At 38.8% G+C, this 20324-nt stretch overlaps 1 protein-coding gene across 1 annotated transcript in view; it reads right to left on the bottom strand.

The window, feature by feature from the left end:
* Positions 1–10110: 10110 nt before the first annotated feature.
* The window catches only part of CAPZA2 (capping actin protein of muscle Z-line alpha subunit 2), a gene marked incomplete at its 5' end in the record, with an annotated part of 23539 nt that continues 13325 nt past the window's right edge, over positions 10111–20324 (bottom strand). Inside the window, 4 exons of the mRNA XM_008061761.1 lie at positions 10111–11628; positions 13186–13248; positions 16261–16332; positions 18994–19072. Of these exons, the coding sequence (XP_008059952.1) occupies positions 11488–11628; positions 13186–13248; positions 16261–16332; positions 18994–19072 (355 nt within the window). The remainder of the gene's footprint in view (positions 11629–13185; positions 13249–16260; positions 16333–18993; positions 19073–20324) is intronic.

The following is a 20324-nucleotide window of genomic DNA, read 5'->3' on the forward strand; positions in this document are numbered from 1 at the left end:
AGCATAGGCTCTGAGTTGAGACTCCCAGGGTTTGAATTCCAGCTAAATATTTCCACATTCCAAAGGCTCTTTTCTCTGACAATAAGCACGAAAAGTTTCTTTTCGAGACCCGCAGTGCCCTTCTGCTGAGTAACAGTCAAGTTATGACAAGTCCAGGCGCCCCCAGAGGATTCAGAACAGGGATACAGGCCTATTTCTCCTCATTCAATGCCTCCCTGAACGGCAATTAGCCTGAAATGAGAACAGTGGCACCTGCTGGCTACACTCAGAAATCGCAAGCTTCTCCATTCCTGTGAAAATTTCAGAAATACGATCTCATCCCAAACGTATGCTCAGAAACACAAACCGTTTTTCCTGTCAAGCAGAGTTTTGAAACACTTAGTGACACACATAGTAATAACATCTCTGACCACAAAAGATGCCAAACACAAAATTAAACTATAAAAGGCAGGTGGAGAGAAACATGTTTGCAACCGTTTCTAACAGGCTTTCCCGTGAATATTCTTCTGTGGAAGGAATATTTACCATATTCTGTGGGGGAATATACTAAATATTTGGGAAGGGAAAAAAAAATCTGTCAATTTTTTCCTTTATGACTTCTGAGTTTCTTTTTGCAGGAAGGTTTTTCTCCAGCTCAAGATTATTAGTTCCAAATCGTTCAGTTTGGTTTGGCTAGATTTTCAAGCCCATATGGATTTTTTGTTTTAATATCAAATGGGATGGGGGGGCCGTAAGGTTCTATCTTTTAGGATTAGAAAGGCTGGGAGCAGTGACTCAAGCCTGTAATCCCAGCACTTTGGGAGGCTGAGGCGAGAGGATTAACTGAGCCCAAGGATCCGAGACCAGCCTGGGCAAGTGAAGGTGAAACTTTGTCTCTACAATAAATTAAAAAATTAGCCGGGTGTGGTGGCACGCACCTGTGGTTCCAGCTACTTGTAAGGCTGAAGTGGAAGGATCTCCTGAACCCAGCAAGTGGAGGCTGCAGTGGCCATGAGTGTGCCACTGCACTCCAGCCTGGGCGATAGAGTGAAACTCTGACTCAAAAAAAAAAAAAAAAAAATTAGATTACAATGCAAGTGACATGAAAAAATAGCAGAGGGTTAAACGAGAGAAAAGTTTATTTCTCCCTCAGGTAAAATTCCAGGCACATGATTCAAGCTACTGTGACCCAAAGTATGCAGGATAATGTTCATATGCCATTTGTGTCTGGACCTGATGATTCAAGATGGCAGCATCAAAGTTTCAAGGAGCAGGATGGAGAGGAAATAAGAGGGAAGTGGCAGAAAGAATGTCCCAGGAGTTTGCCCTACAACACGTTTATTATCCCATTAGCCAGAACTTAGTCACATGCCTACTCCTAGCTCTAAGGGACGATGGGAAATGTTTTTATTCTGCGAGGGCAGATGAGCAGCTATAAATGAATATTGAAGGGGTAATTACCAATTTTTCCCACGGATTATCCCTCTGACCTACATAAAGACATCCTTCTTACTACACAAAGAGTAATATATTGACCCCTCCTCAAGGATATGCCACCAAAGACACAACTCTCGCAGTCCGCTCAAAATCCAAGATATCTGGGTGGATACGCAGTCCTCTTCACCAGGGGGAAAAAAAATGTGTCTACTTGTCCAGAAAACTGTTAAGTTCAATGATGTTATCTGCCTGAACTCACTTGGTCTAGAATGGAGGTGTAGTAGGAACAGAATAATCACAATTCAGAAATGAAACAGAATGGAAACTATATACCATCATTGTTTAGTACCACTCCACAGGAATTTCAAGGTCTCTCTATCTAGGTCATAGAGTTTCTTGGTTAGCCCATGAAGTAGCCTTTGATTCTGATCTCTCTGAAGAACTCCTCGTCCAATGTTCTTAGGCAAAGTCCTTCATGGTCCATATTCTTCCTGGCTACCACTGGGGCTACGTAGTTTTCAAGGTTCACTGTAATCAATTAGGGTGACTGCACATATCAGTTTTCCCAGAATAGTTCCTGTTTACAATTGTATTAATGTAATAACTAAAAGCTCTCCTTTCTCTCAGAAATATTGGGGTTTGGGTAACAAATGACATAATCACTCCATTCCTAAATTCAACTCACAAGGAGCTGAATTCTACCAACAACCACATATGCTTGAAAGAGGAATTCAAGTTTCAGCTGAGATTGTAGCCCAAGACATCATGTTAATTTCAGTATGGTGAAACCCTGAACAGAGGATCCAGCTACACATGTACCTGGACCTGTAACAACTGCGAGATAATAAACTTGTGTTAAGACCTAACTTTGTGGTCATGATTACACCGCAATAGAAAGTGAATACACCTTTCAAGACAATGGTCTGGGTGGAAAGGCAATGAACTTATTCTCATTTCTATCTTCAACCTTATGTCCTAGTTGATGTTATCACTTTGGACTTGCAGTCCATGAACTAGTGAGAGAATGAAAGACCCTGACAGTACAGTTCAGTGGACTTGGGAACATTTTTGGATCATTAATTAGTACATGGCAATCCTTGCAAGATATGATGTTGCAAGTTCAACTCAGCTCAAATGTTTTCTCAAATATCCCGAACATGGGGGGAGGGATTCAGTAGAGTTGTTAACATCTTCCTTCCATTCTGAGTCTCCCTGGTGTCTTTCATGTTGTCAAAGTCATGTTAACTACTTTTCAAGGTATTCAAGACAATAATTTCAATTGTTTTGTTCAGGCCTAACTAGGATCACAGCTTTCCAGCCATCAATATCTATGCCTGCACCGAATCCCTGGATTCCATAGTCACTGGAGCAATACTGCTTTCATCTAGGGGTAATCTTTTGACTGTCACAAGGGTTAGGGGGTGCTACTGGCAATTAGTGCATGGGGCAGAAGTGATAATCACAACAGACTCTTGCACATTTTACTGTATTCATATTCAGTTGAACCCTGTTGATGTACATTGCCTTCAACCAATGCCACACTTTAGGTTTTGTTACTTGTAGGACCCCACTTCTGGTACCAAACTCTGTATAGTTTGAGAGGCAGGAGTGATAAGAAATAAACCCAAAGCAGCAGTGGCTTAAACAAAATTTATTTCTCAGGAAAGGTTTAACTAGGCTGTCCAATACTGGCAAAGCTCTCCACAATATCAAGGACTCTGGTGCCATGGGATCTGCTTTTTAACTTTTTTTTTTTTGAGTTGGAGTCTCCCTCTATCACCCAGACTGGAGTGCAGTGGCTGCTCCTGGCCGCCACAACCTTGACTTGCTGGGCTCCGGCGATCCTTCCCCCTCAGCCTTCCAAGTAGCTGGAACTACAGGCATGCACTACCACGCCCAGCTGATTTTTGATTTATTGTAGAGATAAGGTCTCGCCAAGTTGCCCAGGTGGGTCTTGAACCTGCGGGCTCAGGCAATCCACTCACCTCAGCCTCCCAAAGGCGCGGATTACAGGCTGAGCCACCCAGCCCGGCTTGCTTTTTAACTTTCTATTGAACTATTGTGTAATTATTGTATTGTAGGTGCCCAGTACATATTAGGAAAATTAACCATCTGTTAAATAAGTTGCAAATATGTTTTCCCCTGAATGGTTTGTCTTTTGACTTTTCTTAGAGCACTTTAAGCCATGTAGAAAATCTTGATTTTTATGAAGTCAAACCCATTCATTTCTATGTATGGATTCAAAGGATTGTCTAAAATTCTAAAATTATTCTGATATTGATATTTTTAAAAATTACTATTTCTTCAAGAACTTTTATGATATCATTTTATACCATTACACCTTTGATCCAATTTTAACTTGGGGAAAGGTCTGAGGTATGGATCCAACTTAATTTCCTTCCAGCTGGTTATCCTGTTGCCTTAACAGCATTTAGAGTAATTCATCTTTACCACTGATTTGTTTTTTTTTGTTGTTTTTTTTTTTTTGAGTTGGAGTCTCACTCTGTCGCCCAGACTGGAGTGCAGTGGTCGCTCCCAGCCACCGCAGCCTCGCCTGCTGGACTCCGGCAATCCTTCCGCCTCAGCCTCCCAAGTATCCGGAATTACAGGCATGCGCTACCACGCCCGGCCGATTTTTTGGTTTATTGTAGAGATGAGGTCTCGCCGCCCAGGCGGGTCTCGAACCTGCGGGCTCAGGCAATCCACTCATCTCAGCCTCCCAAAGGCGCGGGATTACGGGTTGAGCCAACCGAGCCGGTTCTTTACCATTGATATGTAATACGGTCTTTATTATTTATTTAGAAACAGGGTCTCACTCTGTTGCCCAGATTGGATTGTAGTGAAGCAAACACAGCTCACTGCAGCCTCAAACTCTTGTGCTTAAGTGATCCTGCCACTTGAGCCTCCTGTCCTGAGTAGTTAGAATTATTGGTGTGTACCACCAACCCACCTATTTTGGGGGGTCAGAGACAGGGAAGGAAGGTGGTGGAGGGGTGAGGGAGAGGAGTGGTCTTACTATGCTGCCCATGCTAATTTTTTTTTTTTTTTAGTCGAAGTCTCACTTTGTCACCCAGGCTGGAGTACAGTGGCCTGCTCATGGCCACCACATCTTCTACCTGCTGGGGTCAGGCAGTCCTTCCACCTCAGCCTTTCACGTAGCTGCAACTACAGGCATGTGCCACCACACCTGGCTAATATTTTGATTAATTGCAGAGATGAGGTCTTGCCATGTTGCCCAGGCTGGTCTCGAAACCCTTGGCTCAGGCAATTCTCTTGCCTCTGCCTCCCAAAGTGCTGGGATTACAGGCATGAGCCACGGTGCCCAACTGTTCAGGCTAATCTTGAACTCCTGGCCTCAAGCAATACATTTTGGCCTCCCAAAGTGTTGGGATTACAGGAGTGAATCACCACACTCAGGATTCTGTACTAAACTTTATCAATTGCTTTAATGTATTTAGAGATTATTTCTTCAATATGCTAATGTAGGAAGCTATACTAGAATTCTTAAAAAGGAACAATCATGGCATTCTAGTGATAAATCATATTTGGTCATAATGTAGCATTCTTTGTATTCTCTAATGTAGTATTCTATTAATGTATTAAAAATCATGCTTTTAATTTTATAGGCACGATTCACCGGTGTTCTCATGCTATTTTATTTAAGCTTATAATCCATCTTTCCCTACCATGTAGAATAATTTATATAGCACAGAAAATGACCTGTATGTAAAAAGTTGGATATAGTTCACTGTAAGACAAGTTTAATGACTTCTTTTCCTGCCCAGGCTGGACAGGGCAGTAACATGATCACAGCTATCGCAGCCTCAACCTGCTGGGCTTGGGTGATCCTTCCAAACAGTTGGGACTACAGGCATGCACCACCACACTTGGCTAATTTTTTGGATTTATTGTATAGTCGAGTTCTCGCCAAGTTGCCTAGGCAAGGCCCATGTTGTCCAGGAGGCTGGCCTCAAACTCCCAGACCCAGGCAAATTCCCTCGCCTCAGTCTCCCAAAGTGCTGGAATTACAGGAAGTCTAATGACTTTTAAGAGGGGTGTTAGTAAACTTTCTACTCAATCTGTTATAATTATGACCTTTGTCATGTTTATACTTCTGCCAAGTAAATTTTTGTAGGTATTTCTTTTCATGTTGAGTTCTGAATGTGTCAGCATAAGTTGGAGAATTTAAGTGACAAAATATGACAAGACTGAGATGTTGTAGGGACCACCTGTATACTTATCACCCAGCTTAAAAAATTCTTCCAGATACAAATGAATTCCTCTACCGTTCCTCAAACCCATTCCCTTTATGTTCCTCCTCTCACATACACTAGCCTGATTCAGCTTTTTATCCCATTGTATGTTTTATCCATTCACTATATAAAATGATAAAATCTATGCATGTTTTACAGATTTTTAAACTTATGCTCATATTAGTGTACTTACCCTTCTGCAACTTGTTTTTGCTCTCATGTTTTCATAGTATGCTACTATACAAAGCTCTGACTTGAAAAATTTTTTTTGGGGGGGGGATTGAGTGAGCGTCTCAGTTCCTCAGGCTGGAATTCAGTGGCACACTTACATCCACCGCAGCCTCTACCTGCTGGGCTCAGGCAATCCTTCTTCCTCAGGCTTCCAAGTAGCTGGAACTACAGGTGCGTGCCACCACTCCTGGCTAATTTTTTTTTTTTCCTTCATAGATATGAGGACTCCCCAAGTTGCCCAGGCTGGTCTCGAACCCTTGGACTCAGGCAATCTTCTCACCTTGGCCTCCCAAAGTGCTGGGATTACAGGCTTGAGCCACCATGCCCAGCCAGACACGGAAGCTTTTAAAAGCCGTATGCTATCCCACTGTTAACCACAGTATCTGTATTCATTCACGGCTGCTGGATATTTAGAGTAGTTTAAGGTCCTTGCCCTTATGAGTCTTTGGAATGAAATTCCTTTAAAACTTTTTTTTCTCTGTGAAGCCCAAAGTGAAGGGAAAATGAGAGCGTGCACACAGGGTGATCTTTGCCTTTTTTGCCTTTTCCTCATTTGAGATACTCGTAACACTGATCTCTATCTTGCTCTGCATTCTAAAAGAACTGAAGTCTTCCCTAAGTACTTAATTTGTACCTTAGAGAGCTGCAGCTCCTGGTTTTTTAGTATTCTTTTGGGGGACAGAAGGCAAGCTTTCATTTTCAGGTCAAAGTCTATGAGGGAAGAGATCTGCTTCAGTGTTCAGACTGTACTAGGCTAGCAAGTTAGCAGCCCAAGAGGAAGGTGACACTTTGCACTGTTTAGTCAGCAAGACTTCTTGGGCTCATCCTTGCAGCTGAACGCCTTGAAAATGTATTTGGTTAAAGAGCTAGGCAATTCACAATTTTCCCAAGAAGTCATCAATCTTCTTAGAGATACCTGTTTTGTTTCCCTAACAGCCTTCTATTTAATCTGAGTGTTTTAACTGCTTGTCATTCCACTTGCTAATGTTATTAGAATAAGTGGCTGATTTGGCACCTGTGATGTGTGCTTTCTAGTGAGTTTCAATGAAAATAAGAGTTTTCTGATCCAGTCACACTGCAAAAGAATGTAAACTAACCAACACACTTTTGTTAGGTTATACCAAAACTAGCGGTAAAATATTTTAATATCTTATTAGCCATACTACAGTTTATAAGAAGTTATTTTTAGAATTTTACTTTGTTATTCATTTCACACTGTGGTGTTTTAAAAAGTCAGAGTTGGTTTTGAACTGTATAATGCTCTTTGACCTGTAACATTTTTTTTTTTTTTTTTACTAAAAACCTCTTATCTATGTTTTGATGCTTCACTGAGATACCAGAGGATTTCCTGTCTCCTGGCTACACATATACTTACACATGTGAGTGGGCCAGGGCAGAGTTTAAATCTCATGCTTTCCAGAAAACTTTCCTTGTCTTGACATTCCTTTAAAAGTAAACTTAGGCTTGACGTTTATCTTGTAGACAGTCTTACAGTATTGTGTGTGTGTGTGTTATCCTTGGCACATCTTCCTAAATGAGTGCCAAGATATGATTCCTTCGACCCTTATGTTAGTTGGCAAGCAGACACCCACTTCCTACAGTGTGCCTTACAAATAGCATCAATTTTTACATATGTCGTGATGTGAAAAAGGTTGGAAAACACAGCTGTCCTATGACTAGTTTGTAGATTCCATTAAGTAATACTTTTATATTTTTCAAACTCCACAATGACTAGAACAGTCCTCTGAATAGTCTGATTAATAATGAGTGACCTGACACTAATTTCTAATACCAATTCAACCTTAATTACAAGCTTAATTGGCTATTTTAATTTTAATTGGTGGATACAGTGCATGTTCTCCAATAGCTAACACTACTGGCCAATCCTACAATGAAGTTTTTGCATAATACACAGAATGCCAAGTTGGAAATGCCTATAAAAGGTTCTATTTCAGCCAGGCGTGGTAGCTCAAACCTGTATTCCTAGCACTTTGGGAGGTTGAGGTGAGAGGATTACCTGAGTCCACAGGTTCAAAACTAGCTTGGGCAACTTGGTGAGACTTCATCTCTACAATAAAATAAAAAAATTAGCCAGGCGTGGTAGCACGTGCCTGTAGTTCTGGCTACTTGGGAGGCTGAGGCAGAAGGATCACCTGAGACCCATGGGTCGATGCTGGGGTGGTCATGAGCATGCCACTGTACTCCAGCCTGGGCGACAGAATGAGACTCAAAAAAAAAAAAAAAAGGTTCTGTTTCAAGTCCAACAATCTATAATTTAAGACTAGCAAGTGCATTATGACTCTGCTTTTAACTATTCCATCTTAGAGACATGAAGAGACATCTTTCTTGAGATGTTTTATAGCATGCGTGCATGCATTACAAAACACCTGTGCTAACTCCTGGCTTAATGTGCCTTTGCATTTTATACTCAATAGTTAGCAAAGGCACAAACTGATGCTCAGTATGGAAGATCTTTTGAAAGGATCTTATGTTATTCCAAAGCTTTCAGTGTAGTTATTAAAAGTCAAAAGGATTTCAAGCACAGAAAGGGCTAAGCCAAATGCCATACAATTACCAGTCATTGTCCTGACTTTCCTGAGAGCTTCACGTTTCAAGAACAATTTGAAATGAGCCAAAACTTTCTCTTCACGTTTCAAGAACAATTTGAAATGAGCCAAAACTTTCAGAACACTTTTCTTTTAATGTTCCTCCTTCCATTTTAGTTTTGAAAACCCTAAATGAGGAAAGGCCTCATGAATATCTGTATCACATATTTACCTAACTCATAAATACTTGACAGAAAGACAGTATATCCAGCTACAGTCTGGAAAGTCATTACTCATGTGAGAATACGTACTTCTATCGAAATTCTTGATTTCAGCATCCACAGAGCTGACCTTTCCAGCCCTGGGCTGCACAGCTGCTTGAACTCCCCTCCTCTCCACTCTCAGTCCGTCATTCCCTTGGTCATACTTATTATGAATCGCTGTTAACTCCTTAAAAGTCTAAGTTTTATGCACACCATTCCTTAACTACCACTTCTTATGTTTCCAGGTCATTCTTACTAGTTCTCCAACTCACAATACCCCAATAATCCACGAATTGTGCCACCTTGTCACTGTCCCTCTCCTCCTGTCAAGTCCTCACTTTCCTGCTTACCCGGCTTAAATTCCAAAGACCATCATAACCTTGTCCCTCTTCATGTGGTCAGTCGTCCACCCTTGGCAAAACCACAAACTTGCTGAAATGAAGTTCATGTGTTCTATGCATCCATGCAACTTTATATGGCTGAAGAAAGCCATACAGCCCCACTCACTGGTCTCACTTGCTTTAATTCATCACCATGAACAAAGCTGAGGCGTCCTTCATTTCACCCAGCAAACGGATCCCTTCACTTTCCTGTTCTTCCAGCGCAGAGCACTCCTCTATAGCTGTCATTCTCTTGTATCAAACTGCTGCATATTTCCCCTTGGAATCTAAAAACGAGCTTCTCATTAGCCGCCTGGCCCCAACTGACCTGCTCCTCCCAGCATCTTCCTCAGTTTCTCAACTTTCAAATACCCTTGCCCAGCTCGCGGCAAATCTTGCTGATTCTACCTTAAGGATGTATCCAGCACTCACTGCCTCACGCCACCTCCACGGCTACCGCCTCAGCCCAAGCCAGCAACCTCTCAGCTAGAGAGACAACTGCGATAGCCTCCGAGCGGTTTTCCCTCATTCCGCCTTTGCTGCCACACTCCAGCCTACTCAACAGTCGCCGTTGTAGGCTCTGTTGAAATTACACCTCTGAGCTGTAGGGTAATCTGGCTTCCCATTCTTTCACTTGAATAAAATGCTGTTCTTAGATTATAAAACACTAGTCTGTCGTGCAATCATTATTTCAGACTGTTCTAGGTTATTTTTTGATAAATCTTCCTTTTCACAAGCAAAAAAACCTTAGAAACAGTTGCATGTATCTTCAAAGAAGGCATTCTAAGCTATAAAACAGGGATGAGCTGCATGCACTACAAACCCCATGATAGCCCAACGTGACAACCAAGCTAGTTAATTATGTTTATCTAGTATTTAGTTCAGAGTCATCATTAAACTTTTGAATAGGTCTTTTACAAAAAGAAACAGATAATTAATGTTATCAATTCATTTTCTTTAGGAATCCCAATATGCCAAAACCTATATATTAAAACAAAAGAGAAAATGAGTTAGCCAAAAATGTCATAATTTCATATTATATTCTCAATGCTTTCAAAGCCCAACAGTGATCTTAAAAAGAAATTAAACAACATGCTTTCTGAATTTTTAAAAATCTATACAATTCAAGCTAATGAAATATTTTATTATACATAATCAAAATGATGTTTAAGAAAACAAAAAAAAAGCAAGAAACATTTCCAGGCCCAGACGTTTGCAGGAGCACGTGAGGAAAGGATTCCACTCAAGTATAATAAGCAATACTCTACTGAATGAAACCATAACTCCACCCCACTCCTTATAGTAAATATTAACATTCGCCACAGGCTTGAAATTCCTGTAGTATTAGTAAATCTATTTTTAAAAATATTACAAACATGCTTATGATGCATAGGAAGATGAAAAAACTGACTGTAGCTGCACACCATATGTAATCCCAGCTTTTCTAATTTACAACCAGTTAAGAATTACAATATCCAAATAAAGTATTTTAAAATAGTATATGACTGGTGATTTTCTACTCAAATAAATAGGAAAATTTGCATTTTAATGTCACATTGAATTTGAGTACTTTTCAATCCAAGAAAAAAAATAAACTGAGACATGGTATAAGTTCAGGATTATATATATTACAATTTGCCTTGTTATAATACATTTGTGGCTTTATGATAAAAATAACTCAGGGACATATGGAATTCAAGCTGATCTGCGTAACCGTCACAAGAAAAAAGCATTAAATGCATTTCTGAAATAAGTACTTTCATTTAATTTCAGAATCTCAAAACAGCATTAGACCTTGGCCTTGTTTAAAAAAAGTTTAGTTAACACTAAGCTAGCTAAATAACCTTCTTGAAAGGTTTAAACACAATTGTTATAGAAAATGCTTTCCCTCTAATCTCAATCTTACATAAATGGAAGAGCTGAGGGGGAAAAGGTAGACAATTTCTTTAGCAGCTTATATGGCTAAATCCATCAACCACCTTAAACTAGAATATCCATTATTAACCCCATTAAAAAGAACTGGGTAAACATCAAAAGTTACCCATTTCATTAACCAAAAGACAACAATTTTAGCGTGATAGTAAGTAAAATATTTTTGAAACACTTCAAAAGTTTTAACCATAAACTAGAGGAATCATCAATCATCTCTTCATTGTAAGAAAGAAAGGCATAACAGAAAGTAAAAGACATTTAAACTAAACTGATTTTCAATCCTCTCTGAACAAAAATAATGGTTGATTAGCTAAGCTTTGTGCTCTAACCAAACTAATTAATTACAGTGATTTTAAATGGCAATAACCCATCTGACTGGGCAGCTTGACAGTTCTGAATACTTTTGCAATAATTTTTTTTTTTTAACGCAAAGACACTAAAATGATCCGGTCATGCAATGTTCTTCTTATGCATTCTGCATCTCTTTGCCAATCTTGTAGCTAAGGATCTTGTTCCAATCAATCTTAGTGCGTGTAACTGGCAACTGTCGACGTAAGGCTTTGAAAGTAGTGTCCGACATTGTCTGATAATTCTCACTGATGGCAGTCTATGAAAAACAGCAGTTAGAAGTTTAAAGCAAAGCAAAGGAACAGAACAATTTATACAACACATATATGTTTTCAGAGCTACCTTTATTTAAGCAGCCTGTTTCACTGCTCTTATTATTTTTTTATTTTACTGTAAATTCGGGGATACATGTACAAGTTTGTCACAGGTTTACTGTTTGATGGTGAAGTTTGGGGTTCTAAGGAACCCGCCACCAAAAGAGGGAGCACAGTACCCAACAGCGAGTTTTTCAACCCTCACCTCCCCTTCCTCCCTCCCCCTTTAAGAGTCCCCAATATATGTTCTCATCTTTATGTCTGTGTGTACTCAGTGTTTCACTGCTTTTAAATAGTCAAATAGGAATCCCAACATAGTTTTAAAAGCTGCTTAAAAGCAGGTGACAGAAAAGGCTTATAAACAATTTTAGTAAATTTAATGACATAAAATTATAAATTAGATTTAATATATGTGTGTTCTCATTTTTAATCTTTCGCATTTGAATTTTACTATGTCAGAACAACTTATAAATTACTGTTTGTAAGAAGTGGAAATTTACTCAATTCATAAATAAAATGCTTAAATTCCAAAGTATAGTTTAGAAGTTAATAATTAAGAAGAAGAACACAAAATGAAATGTGATTTAAGCAGATTATACATAATCTAAATGGTTTAGAAAACAACTCCCAGATTAAAATTTCCAACCAGAAACAAATAGCCATTTATTTATTTTTATTTTTATTTTTGAGTTGGAGTCTCACACCGTCTCCCCAGCTGGAGTGCAGTGGCATGCTCCTGGCCACCGCAGCCTCGACCTGCTGGGCTCCGGCGATCCTTTCGCCTCAGCCTTCCAAGTAGCCAGAACTACAGGCACGCACTACCATGCTCAGCTAATTTTTCAGGTATTGTAGAGACAAGGTCTTGCCAAGTTGCCTGGGTGGGTCTTGAACCTGCGGGCTCAGGCAATCCACTTGCCTCGGCCTCCCAGATGACTGGGATTACAGGCTGAGTCATCGAGCCCAGCCACAAATAACCATTTAAAATATCATGGCATATTTTGGCCAAAACAGGCTGAGCATTCCTAAACTGATAATCCAAATGCTCCAAAAGTCTGAAACTTTTGAGCATTAACATGACACTCAAAGGTAATGCTCACTGGAGTATTTCAGATTTCAAAATTTCAGACTAGAGAAGCTAAGCTGGTAAATATATAACACAAATATTCCACCCCCCCAAAAAAATCCAAAATCCAAAACACTTTTGGTTTCAAGCACTTTGGATAAGGGGATAATCAATCCATACCCAGAAATTACAGTTGACTAAAACCTAGTCTTAGTACTTCTAAAATATAAAATCTTAATTGAATTCAATTTATTTGTCACTCTTTTTGCCTATTCTTTCACAAATGTGCCCTTGTATTAAGAAGCAAATACATAACAAGAAAGACTGTATTTTACAAAGTGGAACAAGAAAAAAATTCAAGCTTATAATACAAAGTAAAATTTCAGTCCCATTAATTCCTAAGTGAATATAGCTTATAAAATATTTTTGAAAATCATACCTGGTATTCATTTTCTGCAGCTTCTACAATCTTTATAAATTCTTTTGCTGTTTGCACCTCATTCTGAGTAAGAAGAAAACCAAAAGTAAAAAAAAAATTACTAATTTAAAACTAAATCACTTTTATTTTAAAACATATGAATGGTCAATGAAATTTCATAATTTAATAATACAAAAGGAAATTATTTTCTAAGGTTCTTATAAACCTCAATTTCTTAACCAGCTCATCTTTGACAAAGCCTCCACTAACAACCACTGAAGAGAGGATAACCTATTCAGTAAGTGGTGCTGGGAAAACCGGCTGACCACATGCAGAAGATTAAAACAAGACCCCTACCTGTTACCATTCACAAAATCAATTCTACATGGATCAAAGACCTAAACGTAAAACCTCAAACTATAAAAACCTTAGAAAAAGCAGGAGACACCCTTATGGAAATTGGAACTGGCAACCAATTCCTGATCAAAACCCCAAGTGCCCATGCCATAAGAGATAAGACGAAGTTCCTTGTAGATCCTAGATGTTAGGCCTCACCATCAAACTGAAAAGCTTCTGCAAAGTCAAAGAAACCATCAAGAGAGCAGGGAGATAGTCCACAGAAGACTGGGAAAAATATTTGCCAAACGTAAATCTGAAAGGCCTAACATCTAGGATCTACAAGGAACTCAAACATGCTCAAAAGAAAAAAAACAAACAGCCCTATTAAAAAGTGGGCAAAAGAAATAAACAGACACTATTCAAAAGAAGACATATGAGCAGTCAACAGATACATGAAAAAATGCTCAGCCTCACTAATCATCAAAAAACGCAAATTAAAACTACACTGAGATACCACCTAACTCCAGTTGGAATGGCCATCATCAATAACTTAAGAAACAATAGATGCTGGTGGGGATGTGGGGAAAAGAGAACACTTCTACGCTGTTGGTGGGAGTGTAAACTAGTACAACCTCTGTGGTAAACAGTGTGGCAATTCCGAAAAGATTTAAAAATCAACCTCCCATACAACCTAGCAATCCCACTTCTGGGTATATACCCGGAGGATCTCGAATCATTCTGCAAAAAAGATACCTGTACACTCATGTTTATGCAGCACTATTCACAATAGCAAAAACATGGAACCAACTGTGTTGCCCACTGAAAGTAGACCAGGTTAAAATAACGTGGTACATATACACAATGGAATAGTATGCAGTCATAAAAGACAAAATTATGAACTTTGCATTAACTTAAATGGATTTAGAGTCTGTAATACTCAGTGGTCTATCACAGAAACAAAGAACCTAGTACCACATGTTTTCACTCATAAGCAGATCCTGAACAATTATCATAATACTACAAGAAAGAGATTGATAGTAGTGGGAAACCACCGGGGGGTGGGGGTGGGGGGCACACTTCATCAACAAGGGTAGCTGATCTCAAACCAGGTGAAGTAGGGACCAAGTGAAGCCTAAACTTTACCTATACAATGACCATTTGTATACCTACCCCTGAATTGTAACCTATTTCCTTAAAAAAAAAAGTTCGATACAAGATCATAGACCTAAATGTAAGAGCTAAAAACCATAAAACTCATAGACGAAAACACTAGAGCAAATCTTCATGACTGTGGGCTAGGCAATAGTTCCTATTTTAATATACCAAAAGCATGAATGATAGAAGTAAAAATAAACTAGAGTATACCAAACTAAAATCATCTGTTCTACAAACAAAACCTTTAAAAACTTGAAAAAACAACACACAGAAAGATGAAAATATTTGTATATCATATATGTAATATACTGGACTTGTATTCAGAATATAAACTAAAAATAAAAGCATGATCAATTGGCTAGGGATCTGAATGGGCATTCCCCCCCCAAAAATACACATATGGCCAATAGACACATGAAAAATGCCCAACATCATTAGCCATCAATAAAATGAAAATAAAAACCACAATAAGATACTTCATACCAAGTAGGATGGTTATAATCAGAAAGACAAAGTTTTTGTGAGGGTATGGAAAAACTGGAAGCCTCCTACACTGCTAGCGAGAGTGTAAAATGAAAAACAGTCTGGCAGTTCTTCAAAAGGTTAAACAGAGTTATCGCATGACCCAGCATATTTTGTGTAAACAAATGTCTGCACAAAAAAATAGTACACAAATGTTCTGAGCAGCAAAAAGTAGAAAACAACAGAAATGTCCATCAACTGAAAAATGGTTACATAAAATATGGTATACGTTCATACAGCAGAATATTCTTTGGCAATAAAAAGGAAAAAAGTACTGATGCATGCTTCAACAAGGATGAGCACTAAAAACATGTTAAATGAGCTGGGCTCGGTGGCTCAGCCTGTAATCCCGTGCTTTGGGAGGCTGAGGTGAGTGGATTGCCTGAGCCCGCAGGTTCAAAACCCGCCTGGGCAACTTGGCGAGACCTCATCTCTACAATAAATCAAAAAATCAGCCGAGTGTGGTAGCACATGCCTGTAATTCCGGCTACTCGGAAGGCTGAGGCAGAAGGATGGCCGGAGCCCGGCAGGTTGAGGCTGCAGTGGCCAGGAGCGGCCACGGCACTCCAGTCTGGGCGACAGAGTGAGACTCTAACTCAAAAAACAAAAACATGTTAAATGAAAGAAGCCAGCCATAAAAGATTGTGTTTTAATGCTTCCATTTATATGAAATATCTAGAATAGCCAAATCCATGAAGTCAGAAAGTAGATTAGTGGTTACCTAGAATTGGAAAAGGCTTGAGAAAAGGCTGGGCAGAACGGGAATGACTGTTAATGGGTACAAGATTTCTTTTAAGGAATATGAAAATGTTCTAAAAGTAGATTGTGGTGATTGCTGTACAACCCTGTCAATATATTTTTAAAAATTAAATTCTATAATTTAAATGAGTGAATTGAATGGTATATGAATTATATCTCACAGAGCTGCAAAAAAGTTAGGTATAAATTTGCATTTACTTATCTTTATCTGAAAACACTTTAAACTGAAGCAGAAATATTACTTAAAATGTTAATTCCAAAACTTCAAGTTTTACAGAAGTATTAGGTTGTTTAAATTTTATTGTGGAATTGCTTACTTACAGACACTGTTAGAGAATCTTGTATATCTTTATGACTCACAAGCTGAACGTTTCCATCTTCATAATAATGAACCTATTAAGAAATGACAGAAATCACATTATAGGAATCATCCAGATCCTCACAGCTTCAACAAGCACATCAGTGAAGATGACTACCCATTTCAGCTCTAACCTCAATTTGTCTGTTGAGCTCAAGTGACTGCTATAAACACTACTACTGTATATATAAGGTTCTGGAGATACCTGGCTTTTCAAAAACCACAGTCTCTGACTTCATACTTCAACTCAATATGGTAAAGATATGTACAAGGTATGTTATCAATACTCCAGAGTCTCTCTGAGTGCTAAAAAAAAAGACTTTAGCATATTTCAGAAATGACTGAAGGTACTTATGGTTGGAGTATGTGAGGTAAGAGAGTGAGAATGGCAGTTGGAGAAATAAACATATATAGCAGCAAACAAGTCAACTTTGGGTTTGTAAGCCATGCAAATGTGTCTGGATTATCTGATAGGTGAGGATGTACCACTAACTGGTCTTAAGTAGGCAGGTAACATATCCAGATTAAAAAAAAAAAAACCTTCTGATGGCAATGTGAAAAATGGATTAGGGGATGTCAAAGGGTCCAGAAATTCAACAAAATACAGTAACAATAATCTGCCAGGTATTATGCTAAGTGCTGAAGTTAGAACCGTAAACCAGACAATCCTTGATCTCGACAAACTTTGGTCCAATAAGGGGAACCATTTCAGAAATTGCTACAATTATCCAGGTAAAAGCTCCAGAGGCCTAACTGAAAGAAGAATAATGCTAATAGTAATGACTACCATTCATCAAGTCCTTGGTTTTTGGCTCTGTTCTAATCATTTTACCTATATTAACTAATCTTCGCATAATCATGTAAACTTTTTATTGTTTCATGGATGAGGAAAAAAACAGCTTAAATAACTTTCTGATGTCACACAACTAGTAACTGGCAGAGCTAGGATTTGTTTTTATTTGTATGTATTTATTTTTATTATAAAGATGTGGAGTACAATTCAGGGTTACGTATACAAATGTTGATTATGCAGGCACCCTTGTTGATGAGTTATGTCTCTTCCTCCCCTAGCAGTTTCCCTCAACTGCCAATCCCACTCCCCCACTCCCTCGACAGTTTCCCACTACTGCCAATCCCTTTCTTATAGTATTATAACTGTCCAAGGTCCGCTTATAAATGAGAATATATGGTACTCTGTTTCTATGACAGATCACTGAGTATGATCGACTCTAAATCCATCCAAGTTGCTGCAAAATCCCTGACTGTCCTTTATGGCTAGAGCTGGGATTTAAAGTTAGGTAGCATGTTTTCAAAATCCACACTCTTAACTAAGGGATATGCATCAAGACATAAAAGCAACAGGGGGCTGGGCGTGGTGGCTCATGCCTATACTCCCAGCACTTTGGGAGCTGGAGGTGAGAGGGGTGCCTGAGCTCAGAGGTTCAAGACCAGCCTGAGCAACATGGCGAGACCTTGTCTCTACAATAAATAAAAAAATTAGCCAGGGGTGGCAACGCATGCCTGTAGTTCCAGCTACTTGGAAGGCGGAGGCAGAAGGATCACATGAGCCAAGCAGCTCGAGGGTGCGGTGGCCATGAACGTGCCACTGCACTCCAGCCTGGGTGACAGAGTGAGATTTCGACTCATTAAAAAAAAAGAAAAGCAATGGGGAATAAGACTAGAAATGTGTACTAGAGTCAGATGACAGAGCAGCAGTGTCTGGTTCATCTTTATTCTTTTATAGCTCTTAGCACAATACCTTTCATGATAGTTACTCAACAAATGTAATGAATAAAGGAACCAAGATAGAAAACTACTAATCAGTACTTTCCTTTAACTAACTTAGTAATTAAAATATTTGGTTAAGTCATCAAATGTCTTTTTTGAGTTGGAGTCTCACTCTGTCACCCAGGCTGGAGGGCAGTGACACACTCCTGGCCACCATAGCCTCAACCTGCTGGGCTCAGGTGATCCTTCCACCTTAGACTTCCAAGTAGCTGGAACTATAGGCATGCGCCACCATGCCTGGTTAATGTTTTGATTTATTGCAGAGAAGAGATCTCGCCAAGTTGCCCAGGCTGGTCTCGAACCTATGGGCTCAGTCAGTCCTCTTACCTCAGTCTCCCAAAGTGTCGGGATTATAGGCGTGAGTCACTGCGTTTGGCTCAAATGTTCTATTATATAAATGTCTGAGCTTACATTAAGAGCCAAGAAATCCAATTCTAGTAGGTTTCATGTAAGGAGCCAAATGAGTCCAGGAGATATTTAAAAGATACAGTAATATGTAATAATACATACATGTTAATATACACATGTATATTTATACCTGTACACACACATATATTAATATTGTTCTTCACCTAACTCCACCCAATTCAGATAAGAGAAGTATACGACTCAAACCCAGAGTATGCTTGTGAACAAATTATATCTGAAGAGCAGACCAAATAGCGACATCTAATTTCTGCAGTGTTCTGTACTGTCAGCTATCCTTACAGATTTCTGATTACTAGGGATGAACTGCAAGGTTATTTAAGAGGTCTGAAACAGCACTACTGTTTTTGCAATCACCCCAAAACAAAGATCTGAAAGATAAATGGTATGGTGTACTATGAAACTGTAAACTTATGAATTTATTGTTTCTCTTTGTTCAGAATCATCTGGAGATCAGTAAACAAATTATCTGTATTTCATACCTGAATTTTCAAGATGCCAACCACTTGAGTGGTTGAAGGAGTGATTGTAAACTTCCATTCTGACCTCCAACGACCATTCCTTAAAAATAAAAACAGCAGCTGTAAATAAGGTAGGGAAAATAATTTGAATCAATTTTAAGTTTTAGATTCATATTTAATGTTATAGTATGACAGTGTGTGAGGAATGAATGCAGAACATTAATTTTTTAAACACTGAAATACTCAAAAGAATGATAAGGTCAAGTTGAGTTATGATACATATTTAAATTAATCTTCACCCTACTGATAAGAAAGGACCTACATAATGGATGTAACTTCAGAATTTTAAAGTTAAGCCTTAAAAAATGATTCAGGCTGGTCTGAATGCAGTGATATTTTTCACTAATTAATCATAGTCAGTTACAAATTTATTTGTTCCTTCTTCATTCCCACTGCTTCACTTGACTGGCCTCAAAAATAAAAAAATAAAAATAAACTAAAGTATATTTGCTACTTCTGAAGAAAAATTTTAAGCTGCTTCTTATGCTTTCAGAGTAAATGGAATAAATGTTAAGATTATCAGGGGACTTCATAAACATAATCAGTATAGTTTAACATCTACTGAATGATATAATGTACAAATAACTTAGAATGGTAAGTAAATGTTGTACAATACTCTTAAGAAGATTCTGAATCTTGAAAGAAAGGGTTATAGTTATTAACATCAAGTTTTTGAAAAATCTTTTCTAATTTTATGCTTCCAATTTTTACATAAAAGGCTCCTTCCCTGTTCCAGAAGTAATTTTTGATATACAAATTAATGCATATTTTTGATAGGAAATTGAGAAATTACAAACAACTTGGTATGTTATTAATTTTTGTCTACTGGTAAATTTTACCCCACTTTTCTTTAAATTCTGGAAGAATAGTTTAGCTTCTGATGTCCTATTTTTTTCTGACAGTCTTTTCATAGCAACTCCTTTTCCTTTTGCCGGTTTGCTGTCCACATGCTAAAAGCATTCTGATATACAAATTAATACCTGTTAGCTTTTTTGAGCAATATATCTCTATGAAATAGTCACAGGGTAATGGATCACTTTACCAGCTTTTCTGGGTTCTTTTCAATATTCTGGCAGTCTACCCAATCATAAAAGTCAGTAGAGCCGGGCTCGGTGGCTCAGCCTGTAATCCCGCGCCTTTGGGAGGCTGAGGTGAGTGGATTGCGTGAGCTTGCGGGTTCGAGACCCGCCTGGGCAGCGAGACCTCATCTCTACCATAACTCAAAAAGTCAGCCGGGGCGTGGAAGCCGCATGCCTGTAATTCCAGCTACTCGGAAGGCTGAGGCGGAAGGA

The sequence above is a fragment of the Carlito syrichta genome, unplaced genomic scaffold (genome assembly GCF_000164805.1).
Source record: "Carlito syrichta isolate Samal-C Ts95f unplaced genomic scaffold, Tarsius_syrichta-2.0.1 Scaffold305571, whole genome shotgun sequence".
Classification (NCBI taxonomy): Eukaryota; Metazoa; Chordata; class Mammalia; order Primates; family Tarsiidae; genus Carlito; species Carlito syrichta.